General features: G+C 42.5%; 3 protein-coding genes across 3 annotated transcripts; all 3 read left to right on the top strand.

Moving 5' to 3' along the window:
- The first annotated feature begins 679 nt into the window (after positions 1-679).
- On the top strand, positions 680-2301 carry LOC108573666 (zinc finger BED domain-containing protein 4-like). The gene is made up of 2 exons (XM_017936142.1): positions 680-1304; positions 1925-2301. Exons 1-2 carry the CDS (start codon positions 680-682, stop codon positions 2299-2301), a joined length of 1002 nt encoding a protein of 333 aa, XP_017791631.1.
- Positions 2302-10750: 8449 nt separating this feature from the next.
- On the top strand, positions 10751-12103 carry LOC108573665. The gene has a single exon (XM_017936141.1). It carries the CDS (start codon positions 10751-10753, stop codon positions 12101-12103), a length of 1353 nt encoding a protein of 450 aa, XP_017791630.1.
- Positions 12104-12358: 255 nt separating this feature from the next.
- On the top strand, positions 12359-13906 carry LOC108573663. Its single transcript, XM_017936140.1, has one exon. The coding sequence runs from the start codon at positions 12359-12361 to the stop codon at positions 13904-13906; it is 1548 nt and encodes a 515-aa protein (XP_017791629.1).
- Positions 13907-17040: the final 3134 nt, after the last annotated feature.

The following is a 17040-nucleotide window of genomic DNA, read 5'->3' as shown; positions in this document are numbered from 1 at the left end:
TTTTACACTTTGAATTTCTGATTTTTATCCATTGGTCGAAACACTGTGGGTCGGTGTTACATTTTATTTTTAATTATTTTGTAATTTCATTTTGTAACTTTTCAGCGAAATGAAAAATTTGAGAAATATTGATGTGCAAAGCACTTATCAAGGAGACTACATACCTGTCCCCCGAGGATTTTGATAAAATTTGAAGGGATGAATTTAGAAGTCGAAAAATGACATTCTGTAAAATATTTCGTTTCAACGCGCATTTTTTATAAACAATTGAAATTACTTGTATAAAACTTTGGAGATTTAAGTGATGTTCAACAATCACAGTGCAATATCGCAGGCACTTGCTCGTATGATTTCAGTAAATATGATACCTATTTCATTTTGTAATAGTAATGGATTCAAAGAGTTTATAGCTGTATTGGAACCAGGATATCAGTGTCCTTGCCCGAAAAGTATTTTGAAACGATTACAAAATATGTATAATGAAAAACGAAGAAGAATTGAAAAAGAACTTTCGGGGGCACCTAATAGAGCGCCCACTAATGACGGATGGTCCTCGAGATCTCAAGATTCGTATATTTCTACAACGGTACATTTTATTAATGAAAAATGGGTCCTACAGAATTACACACTTTGTACACAGTTTATGGAAGACCGCCATTCGGGGGAAAATTAAGCCATCATGTTTAACATGCTTAATGAAGACTGGAATATTACTGATAAAGTAATTGCGATGGTTCATGGTAACGCATATAATATAAGTATGGCTGCCAATTTGTCTGACAACGTACAATACAGCATTTCTTGTGCCGCACATAATATACAATTGAAAGATGCTCTAGACGCAGTAGATATAATCAATGAAGTTATACATAAGGGCAGTAAAATTGTTCAATATTTTAATCATTCTAACGTTGCTACGATTGCTTTCATCGAAAAAGAGAAGCAGTTAAATCTAAACAGACGAAAATTAATTCAAAGTTGCCCCACAAGCTGGGGTTCTTATTATTATATGTGCGAGAGACTAATATACAACAGAACTGCAATTATGTCTGTTTTAACAGACAGGACGATTACGAAATTAAATATTGCGGCAAAACTTGATATGTCAGAACATCATTGGGCAATAATAAATGATATAATTACGGTCTTAAAACCCTTGGATGAAGTAACTACAACATTATGTTCTTTAGTACTTCCCATCATTCATAGTATTATTAATAATCATCTCAAAACTAATGACGTAGGCAGATCTGAAACGGAACAATTTAAAAGTGTTTTGGTGACATCCCTTACAAATAGGTATAGTGCGTGATCTTCGCGTCTTAGGTTGTGTGGGGTTCGGGCCGACTACACTTAAATATCGCAACCTCACGAGAACACTGTGCCACTATTATCGGAGCTACCGCACTCGTCTGCAGCGTTAAACGTCTGTTTTCGAGTTTGTCCTTGTCACTCGGTCACTATCGCACGTTCACCAAAAGGGCGCGGAAACGTTAACTGGGTAGACGGATCTAAACGTTGCCTCGTGGTCCGGATTTGTCCACGCCAGGGAGCAAAGTCGGAACCAGGCAGGATTTTTGTCCGTTCGATGTCCACACAAGGGAGCGTCTTGGAGCAAGTATCCGTCTTTGTCCATCAAAATCGTAGATCGGCCCTCTTTTTATCCTTGCTGGGGGTCCCCTGGGGCAGCGAGACTGATGGAGTGGGGGAGTGAGATAGTGGGGGAGTCTATAAGGGATGGTGACGAGGGAAGGGACGAGGGCGCTACTCTGGTGGCCGCTCGGAGCACTACCCTCTTTACGGGGTGCGCTACAGTTTAAGTTAAATTCAAATATCGAAACTGTCCATGGTCTTGCTTCATTTTTGGATCCAAGAAGCAAACAATTGTCATTCGAAAACAACGAAAAAAAGAATCTTATTACAGTAGTCATAAGTAATATAATAAAAAACATAGAAATAGCTGAAACTGTAGAAAATGCCGCCTTTGTAACAAGTACTACTCTAGATTTTATATTCCACAACTTACAAGGTCTTAGCGGTAGTAATTCAGAATTACAAATATATTTGCAAGATATTGAAATAAATCATAACATATGTCCATTAGAATGGTGGAAAACACGGGAACAAAAGTATCCAAGATTAGCAAAAATCGCTAAAAAATATTTATGCATTCCGGCAATATCTGCCAGCTCTGAAAGAGTATTTTCTACTGCTGGAAATATTGGTAGTTCAAAGCCGACGAGCTTGTTATCAGAAAATGTAGATTTGTTAGTATTTTTGTATAAAAATAAAGACATCTAATTTGAAACAATTAATTACTTCATTGTATATGAGTAGAGTACTCGAGTAAAACATACCGAGTATCTAAGTACCCAAATAGTCGAGGAATAATAGATATCTACTCTCTGCTATCTCATCTCATAAGACACCCGGATAATTTCTGTTTACCCGGGTATCTCTTAAGTAACAGCTCTACTCTGTAAGTACACTCCTTTGCAACAAAAACTCTTCCAAAACCTCACCATGCACATCACTATCACGCCCTCTATTCTCACCCTTACTATACCACAACGCACTCACCACATTAGCATCCGCACCTATCAACACAGGTACACCACTCGTAAACCAGTCCATGTACTCTGTCGCGTAGCGACCTTTCAAATTAATATTCTTCAATTTTTCGTAGCAGTAAGGATTATTTAGCCCTCGAGGCGTATACCTGCCGCCTAACCCTCGAGATATACCAAATAAGTACATTTTTATTAGAAGGCCGTTAGCCGTTTCGTAGCGACAGTAACTTTATGATACCACGGCAATTGTAGTTCTTTTTGCCTTGCCTTTTATAAACTTGTTTTTTCGAGATAGAAGCTTCGTCCCTTTTTTTTCGGTAAATTTTCATACATATGGCCACCAGAGCCGAAGCGTTTCCTAAGGCTATTGTCTGCTACAATCATTGTTAGAGACATTCGGAATTTCCCCGTGCGTCACTCAAGGGTATGATCGGTACCTGAGAGTGACGAATGGTCTGGGGGGTGGCATTTTTGCTTAGTTTCTCCCCTTTAATTTTAACCAATAGGTAGTGTCAGCCACCCTTCCCCACCACTATCGAAACATGAATTCCACCTATCCGAGTGTCTCACCCCCGCGATGCGGTTTGTTCGGAGGCATCGACGGGATCTTTTTAAAAACGAAAAGTTAGTTAGACACAAGACATAGAAGCACGAACATTGAACGTTAAATAAATAGTACATTAGGTGTGATAGTCAAGAAAAATAAAATATAAGTTATACAGTCCACTAGAATTAAACTATTCGCACAAAGTTAATTCAGCGTGCGAAGTACGAGTTGCGCTGTTGTACGCAACAGACAGAACGTACGCGACATACTCAAATTAGGGCCCGATATCCGCACACACATACACCATATTCACTTGTACGCTCATTCACCAACATCGACTGCACACATTCATCATTCACTATAACACACGCTTTAACCACACTCTTATGTGAATTGAGAGACCCTTGATATCCCCATGTGCCACGTAAGGTTCTTGCAGGAACACCACACTTATTCCCTTCTCGCACAACATCACACCTAAATCATTCATTACCGCACTCGCTCTTTGACAGTTCAGCTGCAGAAACTTCAAGCATTCATCACATACACACATTCTCGCTCTTTCAAGCATACTCATATACTCTGGGCACTCTTTCGACACTACAGAATGGTTCCACACTCTCTTTTTCTCTTTACAATTTATACATTCTTCCTGCGCTCTACACACATTCATCTCATGCCCAGTCTCACCACACCTACATACTTACGTATCATATATCCATACCCATAGCACTTAGAACATCTCATCACGCAAGCAAACTCCCGCAGCTTATACGCACTCCATCTCACAAACACTATTCCTTCCTTCAGTATTCTACCACTCACGCATGCACTCATCTCCATCGCTAAATTCCCTTCTTGGCATCCTTCCTATTGTTCCTACTAATATTCTCACACGCTCTTTAAACTCATTCACACTCATACATTCAAGCAAATTCCTTTCATACAAATCATTCATTATCACCTCACTTTAAATTCCATCTCCTTAAACTTGCCACACTCTCTAATCATACTTCTTTCTCTTTCACTCACCGTTTCAATAGCTATACCCACATTTCTAGTCTTTCGCAACGCACTCACTCGCAGATTCAACAATCCACTCGCCTTGTTCAGCACCTTCTTTTTAATTTCCTCACTCATGGTTTCCACATTTTCATTCATCGGCTATATCACCACCGCACACGACTTCCGTGGCACTCTCATGCTCTCACGCACACCCGCGCCATCACGCTCACTCACACCATCATTCACGCTATTCACTTCTACATTGCGCTTCACTACATTCGCATACCATTCTGGTCCATTCATTCTGTCGCTCTTGCAACCTTCACTCCAATCTCTCGTTCTTCGCTATCAGTCTCATCACACATTCCTCATATTCCGACATCAATCCTAGTATTCCTTCACATGCAGCCTTTGATACTTTCAGACCACTCAACTCTCTATCCACGCCGCTTCGTACGCCATTTATACACCTCCCCCCATGGTTCATCATTTCCTTTCATACTCACCAGTCTTCTCCACACCCTCTCGCGAGGCTGATACAGGGAGATGGCCGCCGGTGGGGCAGGGGTCGAGGATATAAAGTCGGAGATAAAGTCACGATCTTAGCCACGCCGATTGTACATAATAAAGGCTAGCTACGTCGAAACCTTAAGGGGTCATTCTACTTTGACGGATGAAAATTTATGCTCTATCAAACAATTTTTGTCTAAGCTAATACAACATATAACGAAATAAAGCTTTTCGGTATTTATTAAACTGCTTTTACACAATATAAAAAATTTTTTAAATAATCTTTTTAATAGTTATAAATGTTTTTTTATTTACTAATGATGTTTGAAATAGGTTATCAATCGTTTTATTTTCGTGACAGTTCTGTTGTTCTACGTGTAGCAGCTAAAACACAGCCGTTAAAACATTAGCTGTTGTGCCGTTCATCTTGTGCCTCCAATTGTCGTGTCTTCGCAAAGTTCTGTTACCCTTATAAAAATGGAAAGTTACGAGATATTTAGTAGTGCATCTAATCATACTGATTATTCTGTTGGGGGAGACAGCGAAATTCATCTCGAATCACTATTACCTTGCGAAGAAGTAAGAAGTGACACATCGAGCGAAATTGGTGTAAGATGTGCCTGTTTACGCTATTTTTGAATGCGCCCCTTTTTTGTTTCGCTTTAATTAAAATTTCCTTTCAAATTGGCGACGAAGCCCAGGAAGCGTTTTATGGCCGTAGAGAAATAAAGTTTCTGCGGGCCACACACCTTCCTGGTGCCCACTCGTGAACAATCAATAGACATTGACATGTCATAAAACCTTTCGCGTCACTCTGGCCGCCCAAGTCCCGTTACGAGCGAGCTATCTGGGCCCCATTCCTCCGCCATCGCGACATACCACCGCCCTGCCAACTTGGAAATTCCAGGGTAGGCGGCATGCTCGCGGGCCATGGAGGACTGTCCAATTGGCGTAGACCATCACCTCCTACCCATCCACATTTTTTTATAAAATAAGCACACCAACGCGGCAGACGACACTAATATACAAGTAACTCACTTCGCTCACACACCACAGCAAATCACCACTCGCTACAAATAAAGTATTCATTTTGAAACATATTAAAAACAAGTGCACATTCGAAGTCCATCACTTCGTTTTCACACCACCAATCAAACCTCACCAGCGAACCAGCGACAATTCACCGCCACTACTCTCGAACATACAGCTTGTTCGAAGTACAAGACGCAACAATGTGTTTCTAAATCCTATCGAATCGAACACAGTAGCGATAGTGAAAATGACAAAAATAATACTACTAATCAGATGATACAGGAAGAATGGATACATCCGGTTGGGAAGCAACCCCAGATCGTACCTTTTGTGGGCAGAACTGGATTGTACTTTTTCGAAATTGATTGTAGTAAAATACAAAATTTTTTATTATTACTTGTAACTGAAGACTTGTTTCAAGAGATGTTGCAACCTGATGAGGACGCAACGAAGTCTCGGTTTGGCGGATTATAGTAATAAACGAATATAAAAGGAAAGCTGTGGCGTACTGGAACAGCGGTATGTCGAAGCGATTAAAATTAGACACCGTGCGTTCCAAATTCCGTCACGTGAAATCCGAAAGAATGCTTCGTAAGTGGGCTTTACAAGTTGAACAGGGTGGCACAAAAAAGGAAAAGGTAAAACGTATTGCAGAGTATACATTTAATAAATTTATGGAAGCTCGGCAGTTAAGAGTAATTGTGCATGAAGTAGATCTACGGCGATGGGCTTTACAAGAGAGAGATATAGAAAATTTACAAACATTTAAAGCCGGACATACTTGGCTAGATACTTTTAAAAAGACGTTTAGATTAGTGTCCAGAAAAATTACCAGATTTGTAACCACAAATGTGGTAAATCGAGAAGACGATATTCATTTGCAATGCAGCGCATTCGTGAATGAAGTAAAATTATATAGAGCCCGAAATGAACCACTCAATGTTTACAATTCCGATCAAAGTGGTTTTAATTTGGAATTACATTCAGGGCGCACTTTGGCTGAAGAAGGTATAAAAATCGTAGAAGGAGGGGTTCAATCAGTGTCATCCACCACTCATAGTTACACCATCCAGCCAACCATTTCAGCTGATGGACAATTACTGTCACCATTATTTATTGTACTCAAAGAGAGTACAGGACATTTCGGGCCGATTGTGGAACAACATTTATTTCGCCCTGACAATGTATATATTGCAGCTTCAAAGTCAGGAAAATTAACTACGGACCATTTCAAGACCTGGTTAAGAGAGATTTACTTCGCAAATACTGGGCCCACAACAGTTCTAATTCTTGATTCCTGGAATGGTCACTGAAAGAAGACACTGAACGAAGTTACTCCCGAGGGTAAAAATGTAAAACTTTTTATAATACCAAAAGGTGGAACAAAGTATGTTCAACCACTGGATGTTTACGGTTTCCGCACTTGGAAAAATTTCGTCCGCCGATTTTCCGATATAGTTCTCATTTTAAATCACGACATTAATCTCCACGCTAGGATTAATATAATCAAACTTCAATCTCTGGTCCACAATCAATTTTCATCGCCAAGGTTCCAAAATTTTATTAAATACTCCTGGTATAAATCCGGATATATAGATGAAAAACCAAATGCATTCCAGAATCCTGTTGAATACTGCTATTCTGTTGAAAATGAACCAAGATGCCATATTTGCGGTGACGTGGCAATAATTAAATGCGCATGGTGTAAGAAATCTTTATGTCTCAAACATTTTTTCGACGAGTACCACTATTGTCGAAACTACATAGAATAATTGCTATACACACTGTATGTACTTATAATTTATAAATCGCTCCACCTTTGCCACGATGTCATAGGTGAATAATAAAAACAATTAATCCTTTCATTGCTGTTAAGAAACTTGTTACTGTCATTGTTATTTGTTACTTGTTACTGTATAATTTAGTGCAAGCCAGAATGCTTCATTAAAATGAAAGTTAGAACGGCTACTACCATAGTGGATGTGTGCGCAATATGTAAATCATCAAAATCTGCAAAACTGTAAGAGGCAATTTTAAAATGTTATATACTAATGGATTTGGAATAAAATGCTTGTCATTTTTTGTCATTATGAAAATTTCAATAAAATGAAAAATTAACTTAATAAATTTTTTTTGTTATAAACAAACTGTATTTTGTTAAATTTTTTAACACCATGTTATTGTACGTCAGAAACCATTAACCTCGCCCATTAACAATTTTTTCGTATGACTTACCGTTTTCGAGATAGGCGTTTCGAGCCAAAATTTCAAGGGGTGGTTTCACCCCTTAAACTCGATTTACCGCAGCTAAAAAAAAATACGTGTCGATTATTTTTGACTGCTTTATAAGTGTACAAAGTTTGATCAAAATCGAAACCGGACCGATCGAGAACGTTCCTTGTAAGATGTTGGGGGCAAACACAGATAATTAAATATTTCGACGTGAAAAATAATTTCTAAAACTAAATGTGGACAATAGGTCCCAAAAACACTCGGGACCATAAAACATTCGTTACCGGGGATTGAATTTGTTTACAACAAATTCGGTTCCCCAAAAGGTCACAGTTTTCGTCGACCAATAGCCGGACACACCACATTTTCCACCTCCATAACACAACGACCGAACAGAACCCACCTGATCCCTATATATACATCTACACACCTCAAAACCGCACATTTACAGTACAACGAGTGCACGAGGAAAATCGTAAAAAAAAAGAATAACCGAATCTCAGCAAAACATCTATCAACGATCCGAAAGCAGATCGTCAAAAAAAAAGAAGGAATAACCGAATCTCACCTAAACATCTATCAACGATCCGAAAGCAAATAATTCATCAACATCTATTTCAACGAACCGAAAGAAAAACATCCAATAAAAAAAGGCATCTAACCCAACAACGAAGTTTCATTCCACCTCGAACCTGCGAGAACTATCAACAACCTGCGCCAGACTCCTGGTCATAAGACTTGATCAAGGTCTACGACGCAACAGGAGATATTGTTGCAAGATCAAGAAAAAGAACGCTAATCCTTCGAATTGAACAAATCGGCAGGATGGTTCGAATGCGGTGACAGTTGCGGGCGAAAATTTTTGCCGGAGCCCAACGGTTCGGGCAAAACTGTGTTTGCTCCCCGGTGTCTAATCTCAAACACACGCATTCGCGCACACAACTAGCCGAATGTTTAGGTTTGAGCCAGAGTTGGGCAGTAATTAATTCTTTTGTAATCGATTATTTAATGTAATAATAATAATTGTAATCATTAATCAGTCAATCATCGTTGAGATAAATCAGTAATAGTGATTACCTTCTGTAATTTGTAATCATTAATCAGTAATTTTTAAATCATTCAATGATTAATTATATTTTATACGAATCTGTAATGTACACTACCGGCCAAAAGTTTGGAATCACTTGCCGATTTCTATCAAAATTGAATATACCGGTAAATTTTGGAATGATTCGTCGTTAATATATCAGATGTTAACAAGTTGAATTACACTTTAAGAGATTTCAGCATTTTCTTGTGTCCATAATACTATTATATAATTCATACACTCAGTTTAAGGCAACGCTCGGAATGAACTTTTCTACTGCCAGGAAAGATTCTCTGTTTTCGCCTTATATAGGAATTCGCGATTTTTTTGTTTACCAATAAGTGTCGAATGTTACAATATTAGATTCCAATTGGCTGGTCCGGGGGCCGAGAAAATGTATAAATCGGACATTTGTTATAGATTGCCACCATTCTCGTGAACGAAGGCGTTGAAATGTGATTGGCAGCTAAAATTTTACATTAATATTTTAAAATGGCAAAAAGAATAGAAATTAGTATTGAAACTCGAAGTGCAATTATCACACTTAGAAAGGAAGGTTATTCTTTGCGGAACATTGCAAGGAAATTGAAAGTATCATACAAGGGCGTGCAGGGTACAATAAAACGTTTTGCGGATACTGATAGTTTGAAAGACAAACCACGGTCAGGAAGACCCAAAATCACGTCGAGAGCTGAAGATGTAAGAATAAATATTATTTGCAAACGAAACAGATGACTAACGGCCTCGGAAATTCGTGTAGGACTTAATGATAGTAGACCGAATACAATATGTTCCGTCCGATGCGGAACAATACGGCAAAAATCCTCGAAGGTTCGTTTACGACATGGACGTGCCTACAAATGTAATTCCGCGATTAGCCTTTTTCGAGTTTTAGTTTATTTTTTTTATCGCATGCAATTTCACCTTAAAAGTAATAAAATGTATTCAATCGTTTCGTGTTTTCAAACAATAGCTTAGAGTTTCGCTTTCGTTCGTTCAAACAATCGGTCATATCGTAAACCGGACTTTCACTTTCGTTCGTTCAAACAATCGGCCATATCGTAAACCGGGAACTTCCGAAGGGTCGAAATTCGTCGGAAATTCGGAAAAGGCCAATCAGCGTATTCGAAGCAACCTGAAGGTACCGACGCGAACACCGACAGGGCGAGTGCTAACAAGTACTTCGAGCTTCGAACATCGTCGAAGAAGCTACACTCACGAAAATCGAGAATTCGTTCGTCTCGAAACGCGCAAGATTATTCTAGTCTCAATCGTCCGGAGACTAGACTCGAAACACTCGATTTCTGAAGAAATTTGGAAATCGAAGCGTCGCGACCATCGACGAGACCAAAAGTTAAGCTGGGCCTTACAACCCCAGCCGAGGAATCTTAATCCGCGTTCGGTGATCGCGTACGGGCGAGCAATCTAGCGAGATTGCCAAGCTACGAAACATTTTATGGTCCTTCGAGTCGGATCAGTGACCTACGGATTATCAGTGCACAAGTGATCTGTGAACACAGTGATCTAACGAGTGCTAAAGTGATCGGGGGATCCGGCACAAGCACGCGACGGAGCAATCCAACGAAGCCACGCAGCAGGCAACCAGTCCAGCCAACTCAGTCGCAGCTTCCCAAATTCAAAACGACGGTGATCAACCACGTTCTCCGCATCAGTCAAGGTAAGCTCGTTAAGAATAACCGATCGTTTCTTTTCCTGCGATATCCTTGATCGTGATTCCCTCCGTCTCGACTTCACATCACCGACGAAATGGCGAACGCGTCAACGAGTGAATCTGGTGCAAGTCAAGCGCAATCCCTCCAGATGTCCAAGAACAAACGCCGCGTGTTCAAAGGGCAAATAACGTCTCTCGGCAACGCGCTTAAAGGGTATCAAGACTCCGCGAAAGAACGCGTAAAAATCCGCGAACGCGTCGAGAGGCTGCGAAAGCAATTCGACAATTTCAACACGATACAAGACGAATTGGGGCTCATCGAGGGCTTCGAGCAGTCCGAGGCAGAACGCGAAGCAGTTACCGAACTGTATGATAACGTCATCGCTACCGCCATCTCGCTGCTACAAGAGGTAGAGCAAGCCCCGACGCGGACGACAACGCTGAGAAACGCCGACTCACCCACGTTGTCGACATCATCAACCGCGATCGGTGTCCACCTACCAAAAATTGACTTACCGAAATTCGACGGCCGGCTCGAAAAATGGGTAGCGTTCAAGGATGCCTTCTCAACGATGATCCACGCGCATTCGGGATTATCGGACATACAGAAGTTACACTACCTCCGACTCTCACTATCAGGCAAGGCGGAATCCGCCATTGAGTCCTTTACCATCAGCGAGGACAATTACAAGGCAGCGTGGGATCAGCTGAACGAAACATACGACAACACGCGAGCGCTCGTCCTGCAACATGCCGCGTTGCTTCGCAACACGCCCACCATGACAGACGACACGGCCGAATCGATCCGCGATATGATCAACCATATGCAATCTCAAATCAGATCGCTGCAAGCGTTGGGAAGGTCGTGGGAAAACATAGCCAACGACCTTTTAGCCAGCATCGCCATCTCAAAAATGAGTCCAGGGACGAAGCGAGAGTGGGAGCAGACGCTGTCCGACACGACGATGCCAAAAATCGCCGATATTTTTCGGCACCTTCGTAACGCGTCCCATCGGTGCCGGACCGAGAACTCGCCGACGAACACTCCAGTCGCAATTAAGAATCGCGCTTCCGCGGCATCCGATACGCCGCCGCGGCAAACACCCACGAGAACCTCACCAGCATTTCCACGGAAATCACCGACACCTCCCTGGAAAGCGTCATCGCCACGGACGGCCAGGAGGCAAACCTTCGTTGCAGCATCCCAATCGAGCTGCAAAATTTGCAACACCGGTTCTCACCCGGCCTATCAATGCCAGAGATTTCTGGACATGGCGGTGAAAGACCGGCTCCAGGCTGCACGCAAAGCAAATCTTTGCATCAACTGCCTCCAAGGGGACCACGCCACCGACCAATGCAACGGAGGGACATGTCGTGTATGTCACGGACGTCATAACACGAAACTCCATCGAGACGCATCGCCCCGAGAAGAGGTCAGAAAGACTTGACTAAGATCGAAAAGCACCGGACGGCCAAAACCACGACGACAAGGCGTTTCCTTTGTCTCCGACGGGAAGACAAACGGACTATTGGCAACCGCAGTCGTGCAGGTATTAGACAACGATCGGAAACCCATTCAGTGTCGAACCTTGGTGGATACCTGTTCTAATGCCAACTTTATCACGGAGGATCTGGCAAAAAGGCTACGTTTGCCGTCGACCCGGGCATCCGTGGCAATCCAAGGCCTTAATGAGGTAAACACCATGGCATATAAAGCGGTATCCACAACCATTCAATCGAGGTTATCCAATTATCGACGGACACTCTCGTTCTTCACAATTCCAAGAATATCGGAACGAATACCGGATGTCCCACTCGATCGCTCCCAGTTGCGTATACCGGCCAACGTTCATCTGGCAGATCCAAGCTTCCACCAGCCAGGAGAAATAGATATGCTGATCGGCACCGGACCAGCACTGTCGTGCCTCAGTATCGGCCAAATCGACCTCTCCAACCGAAGTGGACGCGATTTGGTCTTACAGAAAACGCAACTGGGCTGGATCATCGGAGGAAACATCCCAACGACGGCCACCCGCGACACCCATAAGGCTTTCGTCACGAGCCTGGACTTCAACTTACAGAAGTTTTGGGAAGTTGAAGAGGGAGCCCAGGATCGGCACCTTTCGCCGGAAGAACGCGAGTGCGAGGAACATTTTGTGAAAAACGTGCGACGGGACAATTCCGGACGATACGTGGTTGCGTTACCCTTCAATGAAAGAAAGGGCGAATTAGGAGATTCTCGGTCGCGTGCCTTAACGCGCCTTCTTTCGATTGAACGAAAATTGGAACGCAACCCGGAATTGAAAAAACAATACACCGCGGTAATAAACGAGTACCGTACACTCGGGCACATAAGACAGGTAGAATCCCTCGACGCGCGTGGCTTTTACCTGCCTCACCACGCCGTAATAAAACCTTCGAGCGCCACGACGAAGGTCCGCGTTGTGTTTGATGGTTCGGCAAAAACCAGCAGCGGCGTGTCATTAAACGACGCATTAATGACTGGTCCTACCATTCAGGACGATTTGTTTACGCTTCTGCTGCGGTTTAGGACTTACGCATTCGTGATTACCGGGGACATCGAAAAAATGTACCGCCAGTTCCTCGTGCGACCGGAGGATCGAAAGTACCAACGCGTTTTATGGAGAGACGAACAAGGCATCGTGCAAACGTACGAGTCGAACGTCGTCACGTTCGGCTTCTCTTCGGCTCCATTTCTCGCGATTCGATGCGTGCACCAACTCGCGGACGATGAATGCAACGCGTACCCGGTAGCGGCGGCCATATTGAAACGAGATTTGTACGTGGACGACCTCCTCACGGGCGCCAACACAATGGAGGAGGCGAAACACGTGCAAACGCAAATCGGTGAGCTGCTTCAACGGGGTGGATTGACTATACGCCAATGGGCGTCAAACGAGCCCGCTCTCCTCAAGGGACTCAGCGAAGATCAAATCCACCCGAAGATCCTGGGCGACGACACGACGATGAAGGCGTTGGGAGTTTCCTGGGACGCCAGGAACGACGCGATTCGATACTCGGTCGAAATCCCAGTCAATGACAAGGTCAGCAAACGAACCATCTTGTCGACGATTGCCAAGATCTTCGACCCACAATATCTGTTACGTCATAACAAAGGACGAATACCATCATGCATCGCACTTGTAGTTTTCCTAGAAAATAATAATTCTCACCACTTAAATTCCTGCTCGTACATGCTCAATGAATATACATCTGCGTTGCAGATGTAAGTCCATCGACGTTCCAAAGGGGATATCGGGAACCAAGAATGCGTAAAATAAACCTTTTCAATGGCCTACTTCCAATCGTGGATGTAGGTCCCATCTATGTCACCAAGGATGCGCCGTCGGAGTTCTTACGCAAGGTACGTAAACCTTGACAAGGACTTCGACGGTCGTAATACGGCGCGAAAATAATAGAAGTCTTTGAAGCGTCGAACGGTCAAGTCTCGGCACTTGTGGCATGGCGCCGTTAGGGCTAAACTCTCGAGACACCAGTCAGGCCCTGCCATAAGGTATCGAGAAAACCGAGGACTTCGCGTTAGTCACGGAACTGCATGGTGGTAAGCGTGCCGCATCCCTCGTTTCTATCTCTGATGGGGTGGAGACAAAGTCGACCAATTAGGTCAAATTTTGTGCTTCACCCCCACCGGAGCCTCGAAGCGTAGAGAGGGAAATCGCGCTTCCCTCAAGAGGAATCGTCCTCCGAAAAGACAGAACATTTTTAACACTCGCCGTAAAAAGAACAATTTCAACACTCGTAGTATATAGACCAAAGTCAAAACTCGTACACCGAGGAAAAAACTCGATCGTTCTCGTACAGACTCGAGCAGCTTCCTTCTGAAGCTCGTGGTTTGCGAACTGATTAAGACGCCGGCCGATTAAGTTGCCCGGCGAAGAGGACGTTTCCCTCGTGGATCACCGAAAGTCGCACGAGTCAGGAAATTCCACCATCACGGCGTTACTCTGACACCCGAGTCGGAAAAAGGGCGCATCTCGCAACAATATCTCTAACCACGGTGAAAAGGCGACTAAGAGCTGCAGGTTTAAATGGCCGTATAGCAGTCAGGAAACCATTGCTTTCGTGGAAAAATCGTAAAATGCGGTTGGATTGGGCAAAAAGTCACAAAAATTGGACACCTACGGACTGGGGTAAGGTTCTTTGGACTGACGAATCCAAGTTCGAAATATTTGGGTCGCACCGAAGGATATTTGTTCGCCGATCTGTACATGAAAAAATGTTGCCAGAGTGTATTCTACCTAATGTCAAACATGGTGGTGGTTCAGTTATGGTCTGGGGATGTTTCTCAACGGTTGGAGTAGGAAACCTAATCAAAATAGAAAATACAATGAAAAAAGAAGACTGTTAACGCAGCTTCCCGCGCTTCTCGTGGGTTGGAAGGTCGGGTTGGCGTTGGTAAATTATTGCACGTGTATCTGCCAACTACTTATGATCGTGATTGTAATCGCGACTTTATTTGTGGTGTTGATTATTGCGGACTGGACCCCACTGGTGTATCAAAGTGTCAAATGTTGCGTGTTAGAACGCTCAAAACTGTTGTCGATTGTTTCTGAATGTATTAGAATCTGCCGTGTGCCGTGAAGTGGCTGTATATGTATACATATGTTCCTTTGCCAAAATGGGGAGTTTACCTAGTTGGCAAATCATGGGCCTTTCACCCCCTAGAGCCGCTCTCCAAAGCCTTCGTGCACTCCCCCGTGGTCCGCAGAGTAGGGCGGTGGCAGAGAGGGAGAGACGGTCCCAAACGGGGGTGTCAGCCCCGCGTGGCGATTTTGCCGAAACGTCGACTTTGCGGGTTTATGGCATGTTTACCGTTACTGAGCGTGCAGAGGCAAGTACCGGCTTACCAGGTGGCCCGCAGAAGTGGAGAATTTCCGCGGACATCAGGTAATAAGCCGGATTTGCCCTCTGGCTTGAATAGGCTATTGTTATCAAAGAACTTGTAGAAAAAACTTCTCAAAAGTAACGTCGCCTGGAATCCGTGCCGTAAACCTCTGTTGGTTAAACAAAGACTATAAACAGATACTCGAGCAGCACGCTCTACCATTAGGTCACCGGTTAATAGGTAGAAATATTATTATGCAGCAAGATAACGACTCTAAGTACTCATCTAAATTGTGTAAAGAGTTCTTATTGCAAAAAGAAACAGAGCAGGTCTTGAGGAATATGACATGGCCAGCACAATTACCGGATTTGAACCCGATAGAATTTTTGTAGGAAGAGCTCCATCAGAATATCCGGTTGCACTGTCCAACATCGAAAGGGCAACTACTATAAGAAGCATGGAAAAGTTTAAAGTTAGAAATACTGGAAAAACTAATTTCCAGGATGCCCAGAATATGTCAGGCTGTCATTAGAAGTTAGGGCGGTTTTTTTGATAAGAAGGCAATTTAAAGAAAAATATCTATTTCTTCGTACAAAAAATAATATAAAATGTAAAATATTCTACTTATAAGTATTTTGACAAATAAAACTTCCTCAATTATTTTGTAGGCGTTCAATTTTTCTTAGACATATCCTGTTTCTCTTATTTTACGTAGTGATTCCAAACTTTTGGCCGATAGTGTATATCTGTACGTTGAAAGTTGTACAACTTGCCTTATATGTATGTTTATAAAGTTCCTCACATTATCGTAATTGCCTAGTGCTATACGATTCAGAAGAATTGAATGTTATTGTTGATGTTTGCTCTAGCTGTCTAGCACACGGTCATGATGTGTATAATTCAAGGAACCACTTATCGGTTGGCTTCACAACCTAGCAGTATTCAACACTACAGTGAATAGTTACGCTGTGATCTAATAGCTTAATAAAATATAATTCATTATATTTAATAATATAATTCTCTTTTTGATAATAGTTCGTATTGCTGTTGGGTTCATATTAATACGTTGAACTTTGTTATTTTTTAATATGTTTGTAGCATAAAAATGAGTGTATGTCATAATTCATAATATCAATCTAAATCTAACCGTCTCACAGAGTAAACGTGTCTTGCTTTCTCGCTTTGTTTACATTCAACGAGTAACTGTCGGACACCCAAATCAACCGTCTTTATTTGAAATTTTTCGCTTCTATTAACTCATTTATTTGCTGCAATGGATCTTTTGTGCAATGGTTGTGGTAAACCGGTTGTTAAACCTACTAAGTGTAAAAGTTGTGGGATTGCCATACACCCTAGCTGCCTAAATCGGATAAACCACCTGGCCTCAAACGGTCAATTATTCGACTGCTCGATTCTATCACAGGCAAGCCGTTCGGACTCAATCGAAGATGATCACCTAATCGTAAGGATTCAAAACTTATTCCTTGCCAATTTGAGGTATTTTGTGCAGAAGTTAGG

Source organism: Habropoda laboriosa, unplaced genomic scaffold (genome assembly GCF_001263275.1).
Source record: "Habropoda laboriosa isolate 0110345459 unplaced genomic scaffold, ASM126327v1 scaffold166, whole genome shotgun sequence".
Lineage (NCBI taxonomy): Eukaryota > Metazoa > Arthropoda > Insecta > Hymenoptera > Apidae > Habropoda > Habropoda laboriosa.
This window is presented reverse-complemented; position numbering and strand designations above follow the sequence as displayed.